Below are 22,887 nucleotides of genomic sequence, written 5' to 3'. Positions count from 1 at the left end.
GATACTGTGGTCTTTTAAATGGGTTAAAAGTGTTCCTTTTTTCCTATTCTCTGGAAATTTACTTAAAATGGGAATTTTTGATTACAAAAATTGGTATAACTTAATCTCTATTTACCATCTAGGGATGGTGTGTACTTTGTAAGAGGGTTTAATGGCTAGAAGGTAATCCAGAATTGATATATTTTCCTTAGGTCAGTTTTGGTAAATTATACATATGTAGGATTTTGTTCATTTCATGTATATATATGCCACTGTATGAAATGTATACAAGTCTGGAGTTCCTGTATCTTCTTGGTGAACTTTAATTTTTAAGTTGTGATCATCTCTACACCTACCGATGCTCTGTCTGACACCAACACAGTTATCTTGGCATTCTTTCTGCATCGTCAACTGTTCAAGTTGTTATACATTAGGTGTGTCTTTTATAAACAGCATATGTTGCACACTATTTCCTGTTCAGTCTGACAATTGGTCTTTTCATTCTCAAACTTAGGTTGCAATTATTTGCTTACTGATATATTTGCACCTCTATCTGATTTCTTGCTCTCTATTTCCCCCCACTTTTTCTATGCTGTCACTTTTTTTTTTAATGATGGAGATATTTTGGTTGGTTTTGTTTTTTCCAGTTCCATTTACCATCCTACCCATCACAGGCTTGTAAGTTATGCACTTTTCTTCCCCATTCTTTTCCGGGCTTCAGCTTGAATGGTTAACACATACAACTACTTAGCAGCTAAAATTACTATCTCATTCCCTTTCTCAACAAAACTCTGATTCCAGAATACCTGAATTCTCATCACTTCCCTCCTGACTTACATGATGTCATTGTCTGATATTTTAGGTATAACCTTTTTAAGATCACAGTTACATGGTATTATTATTCCTACTCCTATGACTACTATTTAGAAATTATTGAATGAAATCCCTACATGTTTCTAATTTGTTCAGCATTCCTTCTTGGATCTGGAATCACACGCCTTATTCCCGAAGTAAATCCTTTAGAAGTTTCTTCACAGAGGTATGTTCGCGGAAAATTCTCTTTGCTTTCGCTCATCTGAATACTCTTTTCTCATGTCTGAAGGGCTGTTTTGCTAAGTATACATATTGTTATTGTCACCCCGCACCCTGAAGGTATTACTTCCACTCTTCTGGCTTGCACTGCTGCTGATAAAAACTCTCATTCCCACCCATGAAATGTCTTCGTAGAGAATCTGTTTTTTTCTCTCTTGGTTATTCTAAAAAAGTCACAGTAGGGTGCTGCAATTTTACTACTGTAGGTCTAAGTATAGCTTTCTCTTAATTTAAACTGCTTGCATCTGTGGCTACTTTTAACAGTTCTGGAAAATTCCCATTCACTATAAAGATGCCTCACTTCCAATTTTCTCTATTATCTCCTTCTAACATTCTAATTAGACATATCTGGATATCTTAATTTCTCTGTTTTTCTTTTTCCCTGTGTGCTCGGTTTTGGATGATTTCTTCAGTTCTCTCTTCTAGTTCACTAATTCTCTCTTTACCTGGGTCTAATTTACTGCTTAACACATTCCTTCAATTTGAAATCTCAGTAATTATATTTTTCACTTCCAAAAGTACTATTTGATCCAAATACGTCTGTTTGCCTTCAAAAATCTCTTGTTCTTCCATCCTATTAATTCTCTTTTATTACTTACACATAATGACAATTCTTCTGTTTTATATCTGATGAGTCTACTACCTGAAGTTTTTGAGATTAGTTCTATAGTCTCTGCCCTTTCTCCTGGTAGCTGATTTCCCTATATGTTTAATGATTACTGAATGAGAACTCATTTTTCTTGAAATGTCACCTAAAGAATTCTTTGAAGTCTTTCTTGTTTTTGAAAGCATTCTTCTAGATCATATTTCTGTTTATTTCTGCCAGGCACCTGGCACATTTTCATTTTTTTCTATTTCTGCCCCACACATATAATTTTAGTCCATCAATTAATACGAGCACAGGCTTGAAATTAGAGATTCCCATTGGAAACATTTCTCTTATTTTACCTAAAGCCTAGGATAAAACATGTAACAATCACTATCATCTTCTTCTATGGATATTTTTAAACGTGTTATCCATTGAGGATATCACTTTTCCTGGATCTTGACTTCAGCAAGGATCTTTTAATTGTCTTTCTTGGGGTTGAGACCCAAATTCCAACACACAGCCTTCCAATAGAATGGTTGTACATAGGTTTGCCTGACTTTGATTTAGGCCTAATGTCCCAGTGTAACTAATAATAGCGTTCATTTGTTTAAATTATATAGTTACCTACATTTAAGCCAGGGCTCCAGCTACCAACGGTCAGCAGATACCCAGCAAATGTCAGATCCAGCTGCTTTTTGCTTATCCTTCTGGATCCATATTTTATCATGTGTCTGGTCTCTCCTTACTTCATTTACTTTATGGACTGATCTACTATGCTTTCAAAACATTAAAAAAAATTATTTATCCAGTATTTTTGGTGTTCTCTACAGGGCTGGTTTTATTTGCTTTCTCTTTTAAACTTCTAGTTCTTGACAGTCTTAGAAATATTCCTGAGTATTTCATATATTTTCTTTATGTCTAAGAAACACATGACATAGTGAAACTGCATAAAAGTTGGTTGAAAGATTCAACGATGGAGGCACTTCTGTTTTAAACACTTTCTAAGATTTTGCAATGAACTTCAAGAGCAGTGAAAAAACAAAAAGAAGTTCTTTCTTCTTGACTATGTAATTTCACTAGCTTTAGACTGTTCATTACAACACAGTTTATCTTTGTGAAAATTGAAAACAACTGAACTAACAGCAATGGCTCAGCAACAGAAGTGTACAAAATTCTATGTGCCTGAGGACAATAAATGAGATACAACACATACCTACTTGGAAAAGACTGATGTCTTTGGTCTCATGGTCTCATGGTTTGGGAGTCTGAGCCCCATGTCGGGTTCTGAGCTGACAGTTCAGAGCCTGGAGCCTGCTTCAGGTTCTGTGTCTCCCTCTCTCTCTGCCCCTCCCCTGCTAGTGCTCTCTCTCTCTCTCTCTCTCAAAAATAAATACATGTCAAAAAAAAAAAGTAAAAATTTGAAACTATTGTTACTGCAGTGTCACGTGGGCAATGGCTGCACATTTTAAGTGACATGAACTGTTGATGGTTATAGGTGTCTGCTTCCTGTTTGATACAGCCAGAGAAGCAAACACACCTGCTGTCAGGCAGGCCTGGGTTCAAGTCCTTGTTCTGTCACTTATCAGATGAGGTCGGTTCCTCACTCCTCCCTCTGCAGGTAGCATATTCTGACACACCCTTTAACTGGGCTCAGCCCTATGGGTACTCTGGCCGACAGGATATCAGCAGCAAGGGCTCAAGCTTTCCTTGCAAGCACTAAGACTTCCTCTCCCACCTCTGCTTTGCTATGACAAACCAGCCTGGCCTGCTCATGGGACATGGCAGACACTGGAGGAGGACCAGGTCATCCCAGCCACCAGCCATCGGATCCGAGGCTGATCACAGACACTTGGTTAGGCCAATGAAAATCAGACAACCATCCCACCAACCTGCAAACTCCTCAACTAAATAAATGGTTATTGATTTAAGCCACTATTAGACTATGGCAGCAGATAACTCATACATCCTGTTTTCTTCATTGTGTGGGGGGATGCTCAAGGGCTCTCCATACAGGCCACCAAACGTGGAGTCTCCCAATTGGATGGCGGGGGGGGGCACCCAATGTGGGACAACCCAATCAGGTGGAAGCTGGCTGCAGGGTGGTGAAAAGAATTCACCGAAGGCAGAACAAAGGACACAGAAGTTTACTGAATACACCTCAAGGGAGCGGTGGGCAGGACAGGAAAGCAGAGACCATCTGATGCAAAGCAGTCGTGGGGGGGCTGTAGTTAAAGGAGGAAGACGAGGAGGTATGGGGAATATGGAATTTTCCTTTTTTGGTAACGGTGTCCAGATGTTAGTAACTCATTGGTCAGCTAGGACTTAGGGCTATCTTGAGGTGAATCACCTGATGGGCCTGTTTGTATTTGGTCAGGGGGTTGCGGGGTCACTGCGGGTCCTTGTACCTCACTCAGGTTTCCATTGTTCGGGCTGGTCACCTAAAAGCAGCCTCTGCATTACTCTTTCTATGTCCCGGCCCTACCACTATGTCCAGTACCTAGAGACCAACATTGAAGGCTTTTCTGTCACTGTCACCGCTGCCTGAGGTAGAATGAGACATTTGTGCTGGCGTTCCCACCCCTACCCCACCCCACCACAGCACCTGGCAGGCGTTTTTACATTCATTTCCTCACATGTGTCTCTCCCCTAGCCACGACTGACTTGAGAGTAGGAAGTAAGTTATTCCCATCCGTATCTATGGCACCTGGCACAGAGTAGTCCTTCAATAAATGTTTTTGTTGCAATTAAATGACTGAATTTGGGGAGCGGACAGGAACCAAAACAGCCAGCAGCAGGTGGCAAGAAGAATAACCACGCAAGCTGGTTCTTACACTTTCTAGAAAGCCCAAACAAGAGAAAAAAAGAAAACAAAGGAGAAAAGCATATTCTCTCTGCTCTTCTGTGTCCTTATCTCTCTCACCACATGCACACAAAGCTCAGAGCCATTCATCCCCCGAAGAGCCCTCCCCATCTGGCTTCCGTCCACCGGCCACCACCGCAGGACACCTCCCTCCACCTCCGGCCATGGGCCCTGCATCCACTGCAACCTGTCCTTCCTCTACCTTTAGATCAGACACGTCCCTGTAGCACTGCTCAGAGCGGGTGTGGTCCGACAGCTGCACATTCCAGAAGCAGGGGAGCTGATACACGAGGAAGGGGTTCTGTTTGATGACAGCGTTGAAAATATCCTGGGAGATAAAAGCCAGAGATAGAATGTTCAGGAGCGTTTCACTTAGGAGGCCAGCTCACGGGCACAGCACCTCCTGTGCAAAGGCCTCTCTTTAGGCTCCTGCTCTGAGCACAGGCTGGCTTGCGCTGTGAGGCATTCCCCTTGGAACGGACGGGGGAGCGCCCCACGCGTGCTTGAAGCTCATGGGCTCTCTGGCCTCAGGAGGCGCCATCCGGCAAGGGGACGTGGGAGCAGACATGGCTGGTCTTTCATACCGGAGCCAGCACAGATGAAATGAAGTCACTTTTCCACCCCTCTTCCCACCTCATCCAGGAGCCCTGTGTCATCCATCCTGGGCCTCCTGGAGAGGAAACTGCATGATGACAACTGCTCTGCTCATTCAGGGGCTGAGACAAATTATAGATCTTGTTTCATCAGTTCTTCCTGGGGCTTTTGGCGGGGACTCGATGATGGATGTGCCTTGGACTCCTGCAGGCCATGGTGCCCGAGGACGCTCTCCCCACCTCCAAATCCAACTCCGACTTTTCTAGGGAGTTTTCCTTCTTTTGGGCTTTTCTCCAAGCTCTCGTCGCACCAGACCACACTTATTAACTAGCTGCTGACAGCTGGTGCCGGGGGGTGAATTATGTGCCTTCGCAGAAGGAGATGACTGGATAAACTACCCTCATTGGACACAGATATGCAACTGCTAGCTTTTGGGGACATGCTGGAGTCATTGTGACCTGACTTAAAATATGATGATGGAGGACAATTTTCCCCTCAGGTTTAAAACAGCTACCTGGGTAATTTTTAACTCATTCATTATACCAGATCTCATGTTTGAAAAAGGAAATTAGTTTCTGGCTGCTTGGGAAATACTGAATAATAACAATGCTAAAAAAAAAAAAAATAGTAAAGTCACCCTACAGAGTTTCTTGTTTCTTCTGTATTAGAAAACTTTACAAAAATTCAGTGACTCAGACAGTTGAACATCGGGCAAAAACATGGGACTGCACTTTCTTTTTGGATGAACAGTAAAGGGTAAAACGCAGAGAACCCAGACAAGTCTTCTCCCCGTTTCAACACAGCCATCTACACCACAGGGAACTCAAAATCTAAATGCACGAGCCTGGCAGAGCCAAGGTCAAAGGCTCGGGCACCTACATTTGCTAGCAAAAATGAGGAATGGGATTTTTATGCATTCACATCAATGGTTTGGTGGAGTTCACAGACTTTTTCAGATCGCCTGGATTAGAAGCTGGTTATTCAAGACAGGTAGTTTGTCTCTTCCATTTAAATGCATTTCCCTTGAGGATAGGGTCATAGCACAGGATCTAAGTGAAAGGCATTGCTTTTAAAGTTAGACCCTATGTGCCGGAAAAGCAAATGTAACCTTGTCTGGGAAATGTGCTGTGGTGTTCTATGCACCCCACACCAAGATGAAGACAGCAAGCTCCTCCGAATGCCTCCTCATCAGTCTCCTTTAATAAGCTAGAAGCTCTCTGAGGCCAAGGACGACGTCCTTCATTTACCTCTGCAATCCTGTCTCTGAACGTCATCCTTGGCTCACGCAGCGTGCAGTGAAGGTCTGCTGAAGGAAGCGATGAATGGGTCACACGACAGGTGGAGACACCATTCAGACCCCTCTACTTTCAAGCTTCCTGGAGAAACCGCACAGGGCGTCCAGGAACAACTGCACCTTCTCACCTGGCCACTCACCTGGTCCGCTAAGGACGTGGACAGCATGCCCATCAACTCCCTCTCTGCGGTCAGCCGCCACATCTGTTCCCATTTCATCTTCCGTAGTTTGTCCAGAAGCAGCAGGATCACCCCTAGGCAACAGCATAGGGTGGAAGAAGGAAAAAACGACAGTCAGACAGACAGACAGACACACCTGTCCGCGTCTTGGAGACGAACATACCTGGGTTCAATCCCAGGCTCTGCCAGTGACTCAGGATGAGACTTCAAACAGCCTCTCTGAACATCCTCGTTGCTGGAAAACGTGACAATAGCATCGAAGGCTGTGGCCGACACTAAGTGAGATGGGCAGAAGAGCCTCGCACTTTCTGGAGAGGGGAGGTGGAGACAGTGGCACGACGTCGATGTGCTTAATGCTTCTGAACTGCACACTTAAAGCAGGTTAAAGCGGTACATTTGTGCTATGGAGATTCTGCCACACTAATCTTGAAAAGAGCCTCGTATTGCACCTGATACGTACTACACTCCCGAGAAGCATTTGGTTCTTCCCTGTGTTTTTTCCCCAGAGACAGGACAACCTCCCTAGGTGTAGATGATGGAAAGCGTTTGTACACTATATGCTGTTTATCTTTACACACACAAAGCGGCTCCTCTGTGACTTTTTTCTAGGTGAGACTGGCTGATTTGCTTTGCATTTATTGACAAGCCATGGGAGCTTGCTTCAGTGTTCTGATTTCCAAAGTCTTCTCTGGGCCCCACAACGAACACAGATGTAAACTACAGTGAAGGTGGTGCTGATGCTCTAAGATGCACTCCATCTTTCTTTTGTTAGTTTTTACGGGGAGGGACCTGGGTCAATGGGGGGTTGTGTCGCGAGACAAACTGCCATTGCATACCCTGCTGTTGTTATTATTTTTTTTAATGTTAAAACAACTCAATTTATTACTCAGGTAAAAATTAACTAGTAAAAATGAACTAGAAAAGCACATTTTGGCTTTGCTGAATGACTCAGAAGCAGCTGTCTACTTCCAGGTCAGTTAGAGCATATAGAGAATGCACAGAGAGCACAGAACACAAGGAACCAAGAGAATTTCCCTGCAGGCCACTGCAGTTAATTTGGTGGATGGAACTGTAGCACCCATGGGCTCCCAAATCAATCCTCCTCAGGATGCTGAGCTCAGCAGAAAGCTCAGCGGAGAAAACTCCAGGCAGTTGACAAATGATCTGAGTTGATACCTAGTACATACATTTCTAAGAGTTTTGGAGAGAACCTGATTCCCCAAGTCACATATAAATGTCAACTCTGGGAGTTTTTTTTTTTTTTTAAACCTATTCCAGTGGCACATATTTGGAGAAAAAAAGTAAATTCACCATTTAGTCAAAGGTGTTTGGTCAGGTAAAGATGAAATAAGAAAAAAAATATATATATATATATGGTAGCGGTAATAATGGGGTAATACACAGATCTGAACTCGTTAAGCCAAAGGGTCAAATTATATCCTTTGCACATCTTTTATGGTTTGCTCAGTTTTTGCACGTATCTTTTCCCTTTTTGCTCCCAAGATCACTGCAGGTTAGATATTGTCATCCTTATTTCTTAGGTGGGGAAACTGAGAAACTAAGTCAGAAGCTGGAACAATTCACAGTACCAGAGAAGCTACACCAGCTTCAAACTCAGATCTGCCTGGCTTCAAGGCTGGTGTTCCCTCATCTACACCACAAAAACCGAAGCCTCAGCACCAGAGCTCAGGGACTTGGGCCAAGACTTTTTCCCTTTGGTGACCTTTGGTTTCTATATGTGTAAAATGAGAAAAATGCTACTTGCCCTGTGCAACTCAGAAAGCTGTTATATCCATTCATGGTACACTGGTAAATGTTTAGCCACAAGCTCCCGGGGGGGTGGGGGTGGGGACTCTGAAAACGTGATTTGTAGCATCTGCTGGTTCCTATGGTGTAAATTCTCCTATCGTGGCTGATTTCAAACTACCAAAGTAATCTCACTGAACACCCCATTGGGAAGACCGGGCACACAGCTGACCCTCGCCAGTCAGTGCAGGCACTGAAACTGTTCACAGAAGCAATTTCAGAAATAGTAAAATTCACCATAAGCATATTATTTGCTTCTTGTGGAGAAAGAAAAGAAAAAATTTACAGAGTTACAAACCAAGAGAATATAGTGATAGATTCAGGAAAATAGATCCCTAACACGTAAAACAATTTCATCTTACTGTAGAAACTAATCCTAATTAGGTTGGATAGGTGCTCTAATATACAGAAAAAATGGGAAGGGAGTGGAGGCTACAAACAAGATGGAGAATATTAATGCACATTTTGAAGCCTCTAGAGATGTCAATGGGAGATCTATCAGTCTCAGGGGACTGACCTGAGAACTAATGCTTTTTAATGGGTATTAAGACTTGGCAAGTCCTCTGTGGCCAATGTGATTCCACCCCATTTCCCAGACTAGTGGAAGACAGGCAAGTGTCTAGACCAGAAGACTAAATGCAGAAATGTGGGGTTATTCTCCCAGTTACCTAGCCTTTTTTTTTTTTTTTATGTGATTTTTTTTTTTTTTTCTTGAAATTCATCGTCAAATTAGTTTCCATACAACACCCAGTGCTCCTGTTGGGATGAGCGCTGGGTGTTGTCATGTTGATTTTTAAAAGCATGAACTATTTCAAACCACCAGAAAAGTCTAGAAACTAATAGGACAAATACCCACCACCCCAATTTAATAAATACTAATATATTGCCACATTTGCTGTGAATAATAAAACATTATAGATAAATCAAAAGCTCCTTCATCCCACTCTGGCTCTCTCTCTCTCTCTCCCAAGGGTAACCACCATCCTGAGGTGGTTGGGTTTCATTTCCATGCATATTTTTATAGTTTTATTCTCTGTGCATATATTAATTAACAATCTATGATGCCTTTAGAGTATTTCATTTCTCAATTCTCATTTACCTTTTCACCCAACATTACGTCTTGAAGACTTAACCATGTTAAGATTGCAATATCTAGTCTATTCATGGCAATCACTTCACTCATTGTAAAAATATACCACAAGTTATTTATGCATTGCCTGACTGAACAACATTCTGGCTGCTTCCTTTGTTTCTCCTGTTACAAACGATGCTGCAGTAAGCATCCTAATCTCAATTTGTGGGGCACATGGCTGAGAGGTGAACTGGGGTCCAGCCTCCAAAACTGTGCAAGGATCGCTGTGTTGATGGTGCCACGTGCCCCGAAACATCTCCAACTACTCTCTCTCCTCTCGTGTTTGGGCCATTGCAGCATCCCACAGATGCTACATTTAAAACGGCTTTTGCGGGGCGCCTGGGTGGCTCAGTCGGTTGAGCGTCTGACTTCGGCTCAGGTCATGATCTCACGGTTCATGGGTTCAAGCCCTGCATCGGGCTCTGTGCTGACAGCTGGGAGCCTGGAGCCTGCTTCAGATTCTGTCTCCCTCTCTCTCTGCCCCTCCCCTGCTCACACTCTGTCTCTCTGTGTCTCTCTCTCTCAAAAGAAAAACCAGGGGTGCCTGGGTGGCTCAGTCAGTTAAGTGTCTTCAGATCATGATCTCACGGTTAGTGGGTTTGAGCCCCACGTTGGGCTCTGTGCTGACAGCTGGGAGCCTAGAGCTTGCTTCAGATTCTGTGTCTCCCTCTCTCTCTGTTCCTCCCCTGCTCTCACTCTGTCTCTCTCTCACTCCCTCAAAAATAAATAAAGATTAAAAGATTTTTTTAAATGGCTTTTGCATCTCTTCCTTTATTCACTCATTCGGTGGTTATTTATTGAGCACCTATTTTGTGCAAACAACTGAAACAGACCTGTACATGTTTTTCTTCCCTACTTTTCCCAATTTCTTGGGTTTATTCAAAATATTAATTCAACACATATTTACTGGATGGAGAGCATTTAGTCTTGGTCATGCCCATCTGTGGAAGACACATTAAGCATCATGATTCAAGGCCAGGGCTGTGAACACTGAGAATGTGCACTGTTCATTAAGAGAGTCTGGGGAGGGTGGCGGCGGGGGGGGGGGGGGGGTGGTCAGCCTGCGCTATGATCAGGCCAGGCAGACACGAGGGGGACATCTGAAGAAATACGGACAAAGGCAGAGTAGTAAGACGTGTGGGAACAGGTGTATATGATGGCTGGATGGCTGAAATAGAGTGTTTTGGGGCAAATGTCAGGACATGACCTTGAACACGTGAGCAGGGATGGATCACGAAGGGCTCGTATCTGTGCAAGAGGTGCTTTTCAACCATTTTCATGTCATTTCTTACATAGAACATGAGATCCTTACAACCTGCTTGGGGCTGGAAAGGCTGACCCAGGGGTCTGGCTGCTCCAGGCCCCATTCAGGGGCCCCAGTGGCTGATGGGATCACTATTTTGGCACATCTATTACCCACGTGTGCCACACTGGTTGGAAAGTCCTGCTGAGGGCACCTGGGAGCTAGCGAAAGATTTTGAGCAAGGGAATGACCACAACTGGGTCTGTTTCAGAAAAGCCAACCTGAAATGTTGCTTTATCAGGTCACTTCACAGGCTCAAAGGCCTCTAGTATCTCAGGAAGCCTAAAGAACAAGCTGTAATTCCTTAGCCAGGAATTATAATTCCACAGGAATTACAGCCACACATTTACTTTTTTCCTTCCATCAGATTATGCAGTAAAGCTGGCACAATCAATCGCACTTTGCCACTTAACTATCTCTCTCTTTGCAAACTTGACAAGCCAATATGCAGTTTGGTTTTCTCATCAGAATCCAGAATGTTTACTAAATATACTACTGCCCATCCCTGATTCAATCAGAATCCAAAACAAACAAAACTCGTGAACGAACATGTTATAAAGCTTATGAACTTCACTGTCAGCTTCTGCATTTAAGAGTTTCCACATTTATCCACTTCTGACTCCACCATATCCTTAGAAAGGAGACAGGCTATACTCATCATCGCTTCTGGATAGACGTGGGAAGTGAGGTGCTACGAAGTGACTTTCCAATGTCATGGTAAGTGTCTCCCACTGCCCCATCTAGAAAAGGGTCTTTATCTTAGAACATTAGAACTAATGAAGCCAGTGTATCCCCTGTGCCAGCAAGGTCTATGGGATGTATGTATGTATGTCTTGATTTTTTTTTAAGTTTTTTTTTTGTTTGTTTGTTTTAGAAATACAGCAAAGTCTTTTTAAAAATTTTTTTTAACAATTATTTATTTTTCAGAGACATAGCATGAGCAGGGGAGGGGTAGAGACAGAGAGGGAGACATAGAATCTAAAGTAGGCTCCAGGCTCTGAGCTGTTGGCACAGAGCCTGATGTAGGGCTAGAACCCACAAACTGTGAGATCACGACCTGAGCCAAAGTTGGATGCTTAATTGATTGAACCACTCAGGCTCCCCTTAAAGATTTTAAGTACTCTCTACACCCACTGTGGGGCTTGAACTTAACCCCCAGATCAAGAGTCATATGCTCTACTGACTGAGCCAGCCAGGAGCCCCTGTCTCAATGTTTTGAAACAGCTGCCTCATGCTAAACATTAATGCCAAGTGCGTACTTGGCCAACACAGGCCAACAAAAGCTCATGGGAATCAGGGCTCCCAGGACCTACAGCCCGGCCATATGTGAGCTTCTCTTGACTTGTCAAACAAACCAGTGGGGATCCTGTCTGGTCTTTATTCATGGGGCCTGCATTCAGAAGTTATTTCTTCTACAATTCATTTAGAGGTATGTTTTGAGCACCTCCTACAATTCACTGGGTTAGCTGGTGACTTAGCGGTTTGTAAAATGCAGTCCTTGCTCTTAGGGAGCAAGATCTAATAGGGAAGGGAGATGGGCAATCAAGACAATGTAAACACTGTGACAGATACAAGATGGGGTAAGAAGCATGGGATCTGGGACTGGGAAATGTGATCTGAGTGTGGGAGGAAGCATTAGGGAAAAGCTTCCTGAAAAAAATGATGTCCAACTTGAAAGCTGAATGCTGTCTAACCTGCAGCCTCTGAAAGGATGCAAAGGATCACCTGTGTGAAGGTCAAGCCAGACACGCTTGTCCCTTCAGGGCTGTGACTGCCTATCAGGTAGCAGATTATTTTCCACCACATTTGAACAGCAGACCTTAAAAGGTAATGACCCATTTCCCCCTCCTCTCCCCAAAAAAGAAAGTTAAAAAGTGGCCACATAAAATTGTCTAGCATGGGTGAAACCATTTGTCTTTGCTCATAAATCTGTAATTAACCGTGGGTTATTTGTACAATAAATATCCTCACATCCTCACGCTGATGCAGTTGAGTGGATTCTGGGAATACAGGCGTTTCTGTAGCTGTCACACAAGAGGAAACTGTATGTTAAGTGGAAACCTCAAGTTTTTCCAACCGGACTTGAAAACAGAAGCCCTGGGTTTGAGTCCTGACATCATCACTTACCACCAATTTCTCTTGAAAAAAGCCACTGGGATTCTGAGCTCCAGTGCCTTACCTATAATATATGGGGACAATCCCACATTAACTCAACATGATTAGGAGGACTTTTTTAAAAAGTGTATCTTTAAAAGTATCTGGTATAGGCCATGATCTATTATTTCCTACCTCAAAGTAAAAATCCCACAACATTATGAAGTATCTAGGGGTGCCTGGGTGGCTCAGTCGGTTGAGAAGCTGACTCTTGATCTCAGCTTGGGTCATGATCCTAGTGTCGTGGGACTGAGCCCTGCATCAGGCTCCGTGCTGAGCATGTGGTGCCAACTTAAGATTCTCCCTCAAATAAAAAAAAAAAAAAGGTATCTAGCACAGTAGGCACAGTATGTAATATGGCTGAACTGAGAAATATTAATTGATAATAAATATGCATGCCTAGTAATTCACTTACTAGCCTAAATTAACTTGTCTTTCTAAAACTCTTTAAAATCCCCTCGTGTGTGGAATGCCCCGGACACTCAAACTATTTGAAATATCTTCAAGCCTATATTCTTCCTCAGATTTCTGTCAAATAGTCGGCTTATGGTGTCACAACCAGCATGATTAGGAGGTCCCCTGGGGTTATTAAGTGGCAGCTAAGGGATGTAACCTACAAGGAAGAAAAAAATAATAATAAAGGAAAGAAAATCTACCATAAGTAAAATTATGTGCATAAATGATGTTTCTAAGCAGCTAGGGAGTCTGTATAGACTGTTAAATACAATCACACGGTGCACACTCATAAGAGAATCTGCCTGTTTCTTCAAAGGTTAGGAGTTTGCACACAGATTGTACAAGAGCTGAAAAACAACATTTCCAACAGAAACAGAGCTCTAGCTGTTTATTGACCTCACTCCTATGGTGCTGGGGAGATATCCTAATTAATGATTGTAAAGGGCTTTGAAAATATGAAGTGGTACATAAAAGCTTATAAATAACAGTTACAGAAACTATACATTTCCTCATTAAGGTGCCTAATTATCACTCACTCAACTTGCATAATTCCCACTAGAATGAATACAAATTATATGCATGCATTCAATGTGGGAACAAGCTTTTTCAGTGAATATTGGTTAAAATGATGAAGACGGCTCCTTCTGAAATTGGACCCTTTCGAGCCGAAACGACACAGATTTGGCTTTGCGGGGCTTGCCCCGAGTCAGACTTTGACAGCGCTTTCCTGCTGTCAGGGGGATGGTGGTACCAAAGACCTTGACTTTGGCCTTTGGCTGGTATTTGCTACTGCATGATTCCTCCCATTTCCATACTTGCTGCCCGGATCTGGGAGCACAGAGAGAGCCCTCGGCCCTGGAGGCCAGCACTCTGCACAGAGGCAGCACGCCTTCCATTTGACAGGGACTCCCAACGGAGCTGGCTGGGAGGCATGGGGCTGGCACGGCTTTACCTTAAGCTGTTATGCTGGGAGCCTAAGAGACCAACACTAAATAAATCAATGAATAAATAAATTAAAAATCAAAGGCTTCTCCTGCGAACATCTGGTCCAGTGGTAGGGTGTTTCATCTGTGGATCAGAGGGCAATGTTTCTGTTTTCCAAACTGAATATGTAGCAATAGCTTGCTAGCCAAGATGGCAGGGAAAGCAAGGGGGAGGTCTATGAAGAGAGGAGGGAGAAATTCATGCTTTTTTAAAAGAGCCAGATACTGGTTCTTACCAATGGAACTGCAAGAAAGAGAAGAGACTAAATATGGTACCAGTGTTGATAACACCCGCCATTTCTCAAGCAACTGCTGCATACTAGAGATGGGGCTTTACTTACAGGGCCTCCAAGTCTTAGGACAAACCTGCAAGGTGGATAGAATCATCCCCATCTTACACTCACCTAGCTAGTGAGGGGCAAAATTAGTCTCACCCTTTGACCTGTAGCCTTTCAACCATGCCATGTTGCCTCCCAGTGTGTGTGTGTGTGTGTGTGTGTGTGTGTGTGTGTGTGTGTGTGTGTGCATGTGTCTGTGCGCATGCTCATGACTGGATACGACAAGACTTAGCTGAATCAGTGGCCCAAACCCAAAACAAGTCAGGTAGCTCTTTAAAAAACATAAGTAAATGCTTGAAGGACTGTGTGAAGACCACAGGCCATAAGCAGTTTACTTGTACGAAAACATACGGGGAGATCAGGCATTACAGGAGGCCAGGAAAGGGAGGGTTTCCCCATAGAGTGGGGCCTGATCAGCTACAAGGGAGCACAGGTGACCAGTTGGAGAGAGACGCAGTCAGGACACTGTTTCAGAGCTATCATGTCATCTCTCTCTCCTGGGTGGCACAGAGACCCTCTTCTTTCTGTGTCTGGGCCCATTCAACTCGGACCTCAGCTCGTGTCCCACCACCTCCTGCCTACATTCTTTAGATTGTGCAAGAATTCTGTTTGAAAGAGTCTGCCACTATTTTCTTCCTTTCTTTCTATGCAACCTGCTTCCACTCTTTAGTCAAGCTCAAGAATACTGCCAGAATTGGGTTGGTTAATTCAGACCACGTACTTTCTTAGTTCAGGGGAAACTGAGGTCCGAAGTGGCCACATGACTCCTTCAGACGAGATCAGAGCAGGCTTCAGATGAGACCCCTGTTCTTACACTCATGCTAAGTCACAATGTATTGCGTGGTGTCCTGCAGGATGCCAACAGGTGTGTGGGAAACAGGGTCAAATCAGTAAATTAAGTTTAGGAGATGGTCAGTTAAACACAGTAGGCTGTATCTGTGTGCACAGTGAATCTCAAAGGGGGCTACTGCATCCAGCATTTCCCAGATTTATTTACCAGGACCTCTTCTCCCCTTTTCCCCAGGAATCTGGTAGGATGTTGCTTTTCCTTCACTCTGAGCCCTCACTGGCTTCTGTCTGCCTGTTCTTGGCTCTCTATCTGCACTGCAGGGACCAACACATGAAAATACAAATCTGTTCCCCTCGTCCCTCAGCATTTCCCGTGGTTTCGCTGGTTTGAACCAGAGAAACAAAGCCTTAAGTGGGTACTGCACATCTTCTGTACCAGGGGCTCAGGGGAACATGTGGGCTCTCATCCCAGAAACGTTCACGAAGATGACCCTCAAAATCACCACTTTCCTCTCCCGCTTTGAAGTTCTACATTTCTCTTCTCCCGCGTGACCCACGAGAAAGTGAGTTTATTAAAAACCACTTAATTTAAAATCCCCTGCTGATTTTACCTGGGACTCACTTTTGATCACATAAATTAAAAGCTTCTACTTTTTGTTTGTTAAATCTTTTCGTTTCTGAAAGCTCTTGAGCACAGAGAGAAAATGGAGATCCTCCCACCTGAAGCCTACATTTGCTGGGATTTCTGAAAGTGTGGATGGATAGGAAACAAAGGTCAGTTCATACCTTACAAGAGGCTGGTGGTCATTCACTCACTCAATCACCCATTCAGTTAATATTTATTGAGGAATTTCTATGCACCAGATACACAGAGATGGAGAACAGAGTGGTTCCCGCACGCCAGAGTGGGAAGGATCTACAGGTGTTCAAACAGAGAGGGGTGTTCTGGAGAAGGGTAGGCTTGGTTCAAAAATATATCTGTCACTGGACAGAATGTATTTGGCTACGGTTGTGATATGGCTAAGAACATGAAGGGTTTGGTGGCTGGCAAACACTTATTTTAAGTTTATTTATTTATTTGGTGGGGGGAGGTTGGAGGGGCCAGAGAGAGGGAGAGAGAGAATCCCAATCAGGCTCCACACAGTCATACTGGAACCCAAAGTGGGGCTTGATCCCATGAACTGTGAGACCACTACCTGAGCCCAAATCAACAGTCAGATGCTTAACCGCCCAGGTGCCCTGATTGCCAAACACTTTCAACCAAGACTTGAAGAGCATTTTTGTTTTTGCGGCTTACAGGAAACTTTTAATTGTAGTATCATATACATTCAGAAAACCACAGGGACCCTAAGTGCACAGCTTCACGAGTTTTCAGACCCCTGAACTCCTTGCTGGAACTAGACCCCAGACAAGGAAACAGAACATCACTGACAGACTAGAATGCCTCTTACAGTCACACGCACACACACCCGCCATGTTGCCATTATCCCAAATTCTGACATCATACCTTCGTTTTATCAGTTTCTGAATTTTATGTAAATTGAATCATATAGTATGTGGCCTTTTTATGACTGTGAGATCCAGTCGCATTATTACACGTGGCATTTTGTTCACCTAATGCTGTATAATAACCTATCATGTGGATAGAACTCACCCTAGTTACGTATTACATTGATGATGAACATTTGGGTTTTGCCAGTCGTGAAAGTTACAATCATCCCTGATTGGGTCTCTTGGCATCATATGTATGACTTTCTGGGTCCCGGGATGTGCACACGTGCAGTCTAGGCAGACACTGCATTTGCTTCTTCCTCTTTACACAGCCACTAGCAGTGCACGAGAGGTTTTTTTCTTTTTTTTTTTTTAATGTTTATTTATTTTTGAGAGACAGACACAGAGCATGAGTGGGAGAGGGGCAGAGAGAGAGAGAGAGAGAGAGAGAGAGAGAGAGAGAGGGAGGGCGACACAGAATCCGAAGCAGACTCCAAGCTCTGAGCTGTCAGTACAGAGCCCGACACAGGGCTTGAACTTACGAACTGTGAGATCATGACCTGAGCCAAACTAGGATGCTCAACTGACTGAGCCACGAAGGTGCCCTTGTCCACTTTTAAAGCAAAGGATTGTGGGTCTTGGAGCTGACTGATGCTGATTTATGTCCAGTTCTGCACTTACAGACACCCACTGCTCAGAGCTGCCTGGATTTTCCTGGGTGGGTGGTGTTCCCTGCCCACATTGCTAGTTTTGTGGAACCAAAGAATATTAAGCTAGAAGAAACCTCAAAAAGTTATCAAATCCATGCTCCCACCCCTATCTTCATCTTTATGAGGAAACTGAGGTTCAAAAAGGCTAGGTGGGTGGCTCAAAGTAAAATAACCAGCACGAAGCAAACACAACTTCCCCAGGAGCCCACCCTTCTCCTGGGCTTTCTCTTTGTCTCCTGGCCCCCATTTCTCTCCAACCAAGCTCTTGAAACTCCTCTCGGTGTGGTTCTTCTAGGCTCCTGGACCAAAATAAGGGAGATAATTCCTGGTCAACTGCACAGACCCAAGGAGATTCTATAGGCAGGTCTTTTTTCTTATTTAAAAGTTTGTTTATTTATTTTGAGAGAAAGAGCATGGAAGGGGCAGAGAGAGGGAGAGAGAGAGAATCCCAAGCAGGCTTTGTACCATCAGCGTGGAGCCCAACACGGAGCTTGAATTCATGAACTGCAAGATCATGACCTACACTGAAGTCAGAAGCTTAACCAACTGAGCCACCACGTGGCCCTATAGGTAGGTCTTCTTAATCAGACAGTGTTTTGCAAATAATAAGTGCAGGAAAATCACTATTATGGGGTGAACTGAGTCCCCCCAGAAAGGTGTGTCCACATCATACCCCCTTACCTGTGAATAGGACCTTGGTGGGAAACAAGGTCTTTGCAGGTATGGTTAAGTTAAGATGAGCCACACTCAATAAGGATGGGCCCTAACCCAATGACTGGTGTCCTTATAAGAAGAGAAGACACGGAAACAGATGTAGAGTGAAGACAGGGGCACATACTGGAGTGGTACAGCCACAGCCAAGGAACACCTGGGGCTGCCAGAGCTGGAACAGACAGGGAAGGATCCTCCTTGAGAAACCCAGAAGGGAGCGTGGCCCTGCTGACACCTTGATTTGGACTCCTAGCATCCAGAGCCATGAAAGAATAAACTGATGATGACACTGAGTCCTTGGCACTTACAACAGCCGAGGAAACTGACATAGCACCAAGACCCCAAATCCACTCGATTCTCAAGCCCCCTAAACTGCTGTCTTAGGCCAAACTTATTCCTGCCATTTTTCTGATTCGGGTAAGTTTTCAGATAATCATTAAGTCTTAGAAGGTAAGTGAGTTTGCCCATTTTATTTAAAAAAGTTTTCTTTAATGTTTATTTACTTTTGAGAGAGAGAGAAACAGAGAGAGTGTGTGAGCAGGGAGGGGGCAGAGAGAGGGAGACATAGAATCAGAAGTGGGTTCCAGGTTCTGAGCTGTCAGCACAGAGCCCGATGCAGGGCTCAAAATCACAGACCGCGAGATCACGACTTGAGCCAAAGTTGGGATGCTTAGCGAACTGAACCACCCAGGAGCCCCAGAATTTGCCCATTTTAGACAGTGAGTGATAAGAAAAAATCCAAGGCAGAAGCCATGCCTGCTGGTCTGTAGTTCTGGCTCTCCTGCTACCCAGAAAACACATCAGAAGATGGAGTCTCGTATAGGACCTGCTCTGAGACAAGGACAGTCTTTCATTGGCAGACCATCAGATAGCAGGAGACAACAGATACTGAAGAGATATTCTGACCATGCCCAGCCCACTGTCATTAAGGTGGTTATTAAAGAGTCTCTGACCTGTCTCTTCCAGCAAGAGGAAAGTATTTTCTGGAGCTGTATATGGGAACGAATATAGAGAGTCCAAGCGGTAGATCTAAAAATTATCAGTAAGGGGTGCCTGGGTGGCTCAGTCGTTTAAGCATCCGACTGGCTCAGGTCATGATCTCATGGTTTGTGAGTTTGAGCCCCACGTTGGACTCTGTGTTGACAGCTCAGAGCCTGGAGCCTGCTTCGGATTCTGTGTCTCCCTCTCTCCCTCTGCCCCTCCCTGCTCACACTCTCTCTCAAAAATAAACAAACATTAAAAAAAATTATCATTGAACAAAATGGAGCATATTACAACGCTTAGAAAAGCCAGAGGTAGATGCAAGAGCCAAGGACAGCACAGCAGAACCTGTCTGGGGGGCCGGGAACCCCGTGACATTTCAGCAGGTACGGAAAAATAATTATACTCTGAAAAGAAGTCAGACCTGCTGACCAGCTCGTTGGCATGGAGATTTTAATTTTTTACAAATAATGAGCCTGCCTCTCCCTACCAGTCTGGCTGGATGCTCCACTGCACAAGATGATGTCTCATTTGCTTACCAAGAAGGGCGAGGCGGTGTGGATGGCCGGGCGATTCTGACCAGACGAACGTGTGCTAGAGCCTGGCTGAATTCGGAGCTAATGGCCCGCAGAAAGGGCAAGAAGCTTTTTGCAGTTTCAGACTTAACCAAAGTGAGTCCACATGGAAGGATGCATTGTGCGCCTCTTCACTACTCACTCGTTCACATGCTCAGAGAAAAAGCATGTACTGCAGGACAGCCAGTGAGGTAGGTAGGGGTGCACAGCCGCCTTCTTCACTTTTCTCCCTCCATTTATGAAGTGGAAAGAAATAGCACTTCTGGAGTGTCTCTCATGCAGCACATGCCTTGCCAAGTGGCATATTCTCCATCTGTCCGCTTCAGCCCCACTCTCTGGTCTTCTCTGCACCCTAAGAGATGCTTCCCCACAGACAGAATTACCTGCGACCCCTGCTGGATGATTCCTAGTTGGAGGCATTGGCCACAGACTGGAGGGTGGGAGGAAAGAGAGGGTGTTCTCTTCTCATGCACTATCCAGTTTGGGCAATGTGTCCTACAGTACCAGTGTCCTCTCCTGCTTCCGCTTCTACTGGGTAGCCATGTAGGTAGCCAGGTAGGGTAGCCATGCTGGTTTCTTCTCTTTGTATCTTGCTAGGGGCTGAACTGTGTTCCCCCCCAAATTCCCAAGTTGAAGTCCTAACCCCCAGTACCTTATCATGTGATTGGATTTGGAGATGAGATCTTTAAAGAGGTGCCAAGTGCAAATAACATCATCAAGATGGCCCCCGATCCAGTATGGCTGGTGTCCTTCTAAGAAGAGGAAATCTGGACAGATAGGCACAGAGGGTCAACCAAAGCTCAGGGAGAAGTGGTCACTACAGGCGAAGGAGAGAGGCTTCAAAATGAATCACCCCTATGGACACTTGATCATGGACTGCTAGTTTCCAGAATTATAAGAGAATGTATTCCTGCTAAGCCAGCCGATTGGTTATACTTTGTTATGGCAGATCCTGAGAAACTAACACACATTTCCTGGCCCAGAGGTGGCAACAGCTTGTGGCTTCTGCTCATCTCTGGTGCCTCAGCATCCTTGCTGATACCTTCAGTGCTGCCCATTCACCTCATACATAGTCCCTTCATTACAACACCTTATGTCTGATGACATCCTATTACATGTATATTATAATCATTTCATCCCCTGGACTGTTTCAAGAAATTTGGATGATTATATTCAGCTGGAAAATAAGGAAACTGAGGCTGAGAAAAGTCACACAGCTAGTGGGTGGTAAAGTTGTGATTTCAACCGAGGTCTTTCTAACTCTAAGGGCACAGCATGCTGGCTCTGGGAAACCTGTGGCAGGTGGAATGAAAGAGCCACCTTGCAGAATTAGAGGCCCATGGAGTGGGTAGGACCCTTGGACAACATCTAGGGCAATCTCTTCATTTTATAGATGAGGAAAGCGAGACTCCGAAGACTGAACTCAGTAAAGTGAGGAAGCTCAGGACGCTCATTCATATAAGTGGCTAAATTAGGGCTTGAGTGTCAGTCTCTTGACTCCAGCTTTGGTATGTTCTGTTGCTTCCCTGACTGGCACCTCATAAGCCCCCAGCCTGGACTATCTGAAGACTCCAGCGTAGGTGTGAAGAGTAAGGGTTCCAGCAACAATCCACATGCTTGCTCTATGCTTATGAGCTATGTGACCCGGGGCGAGTGACTTAATTACTGCTCTATGGGTCAGTGTACTCTTCTGTAAAATGGGTATTCATAACTCCTAGGATTGTTAGGAGGATTAAATAGGACAAAATAAAACAGTCAGCACAGCAACTAACACACAGGGTAGTCTTCATTAAATAATGAGCTATCGTTATTACCCAGGGTAGACTTTAAAACTCAAAACCAAGTTCTTCCTACTGATGTGTAGGCACTTAATTTATTGCTCAGAAGCCAAATGATAATAAATAATGGCACTGATAACTAACAAGGATGGCAGAGCCCACTAATAGGCCCCCTCTAGGCCCCAGGCACTGTGCTACGCATGTCCATGACCACTACTCCTTATAACATCCCAGGAAAGTTGGAAGTAACGGAGAAGCTAATACGGAAGAGCCCAGATTCAAACCTAGCTTTCATCTAGTTAGCAAAGCCATGCATTTCCCAGGCTCAATGTTGATGAGATGAAGCCGGACAAGCTTAGTAAGCAAACTGGCTGTGAAAAAGTCCCACACAACCCTGTCTACACAGATGTGACTTTAACATCCACAGCCATCGTGCATGCTTTGTGCCACAAACTGTGAGCTCCCGGAGGGTAGCATGTGTCTCACCAACTGCACCCCAGGTTCAAACAGTCCGTGATACACGGCAGATCTGCCCAAGACAAATATAGTGACCTACCCGTGGTGTTGCACTGAATTCTGGACAGTTGCATTTCAACCAGCACAGTGCCTAGAGCCACAGGAGGGACCAGATGTGGTCCCTTGGTTAAAGTGAATCCCTGTTACACTAAAGCTGAAGTTAAGCGAACGTTTTTACAGGAGGAGTAGGCAGTTCTGTCTCCGTATTTCCTAGCACATCCACACTTCTAGAGAAGGCTTTGGGTTTGGCCAGATGCTGTAGGGTAGAACCGTAAAGACTTGAGGGTCTGAGACACAGGTTAATTCTGGATCGGTTCATTACTTGTTTTCCAAACAACCTGGGGCACACTGGCTAATTTCTGTAAACCTTCTCTTTCTTGGTCTGTAAAATGGTTATGGCGATAATTATATTTGTTTTTTCACTCAACTGATATCTGCTGAGAGTCTGTGTACCAGAACCCATTCTGAAAACAAGCCATTGTCCTCATGGAGCCTATATGCTGATAGAAGAGGAAAGACAATAAACAAGTAAGCAGGTTGAGGATAAAAGTGTGTTCTCTGATGATAACAATAAAGC

At 44.4% G+C, this 22,887-nt stretch overlaps 1 protein-coding gene across 3 annotated transcripts in view; it reads right to left on the bottom strand.

Annotated features, from left to right (window-relative positions):
* Nucleotides 1–22,887, bottom strand: part of LARGE1 (LARGE xylosyl- and glucuronyltransferase 1) — a 540,881-nt gene that overhangs the window by 75,719 nt on the left and 442,275 nt on the right. For all 3 annotated transcript variants that reach the window (XM_019446719.2, XM_019446720.2, XM_053895955.1), the window contains 2 exons: nt 6,549–6,661; nt 4,723–4,848 (listed from right to left, as the gene is read on the bottom strand). In XM_019446719.2, the coding sequence (XP_019302264.2) occupies nt 4,723–4,848; nt 6,549–6,661 (239 nt within the window). The remainder of the gene's footprint in view (nt 1–4,722; nt 4,849–6,548; nt 6,662–22,887) is intronic.

This window comes from Panthera pardus, unplaced genomic scaffold, assembly GCF_024362965.1.
Source record: "Panthera pardus isolate Hobbes unplaced genomic scaffold, ASM2436296v1 HiC_scaffold_6, whole genome shotgun sequence".
Classification (NCBI taxonomy): Eukaryota; Metazoa; Chordata; class Mammalia; order Carnivora; family Felidae; genus Panthera; species Panthera pardus.
Note: the sequence above shows the minus strand (reverse complement) of the source record. Positions and strands in the feature narration are given on the sequence as shown.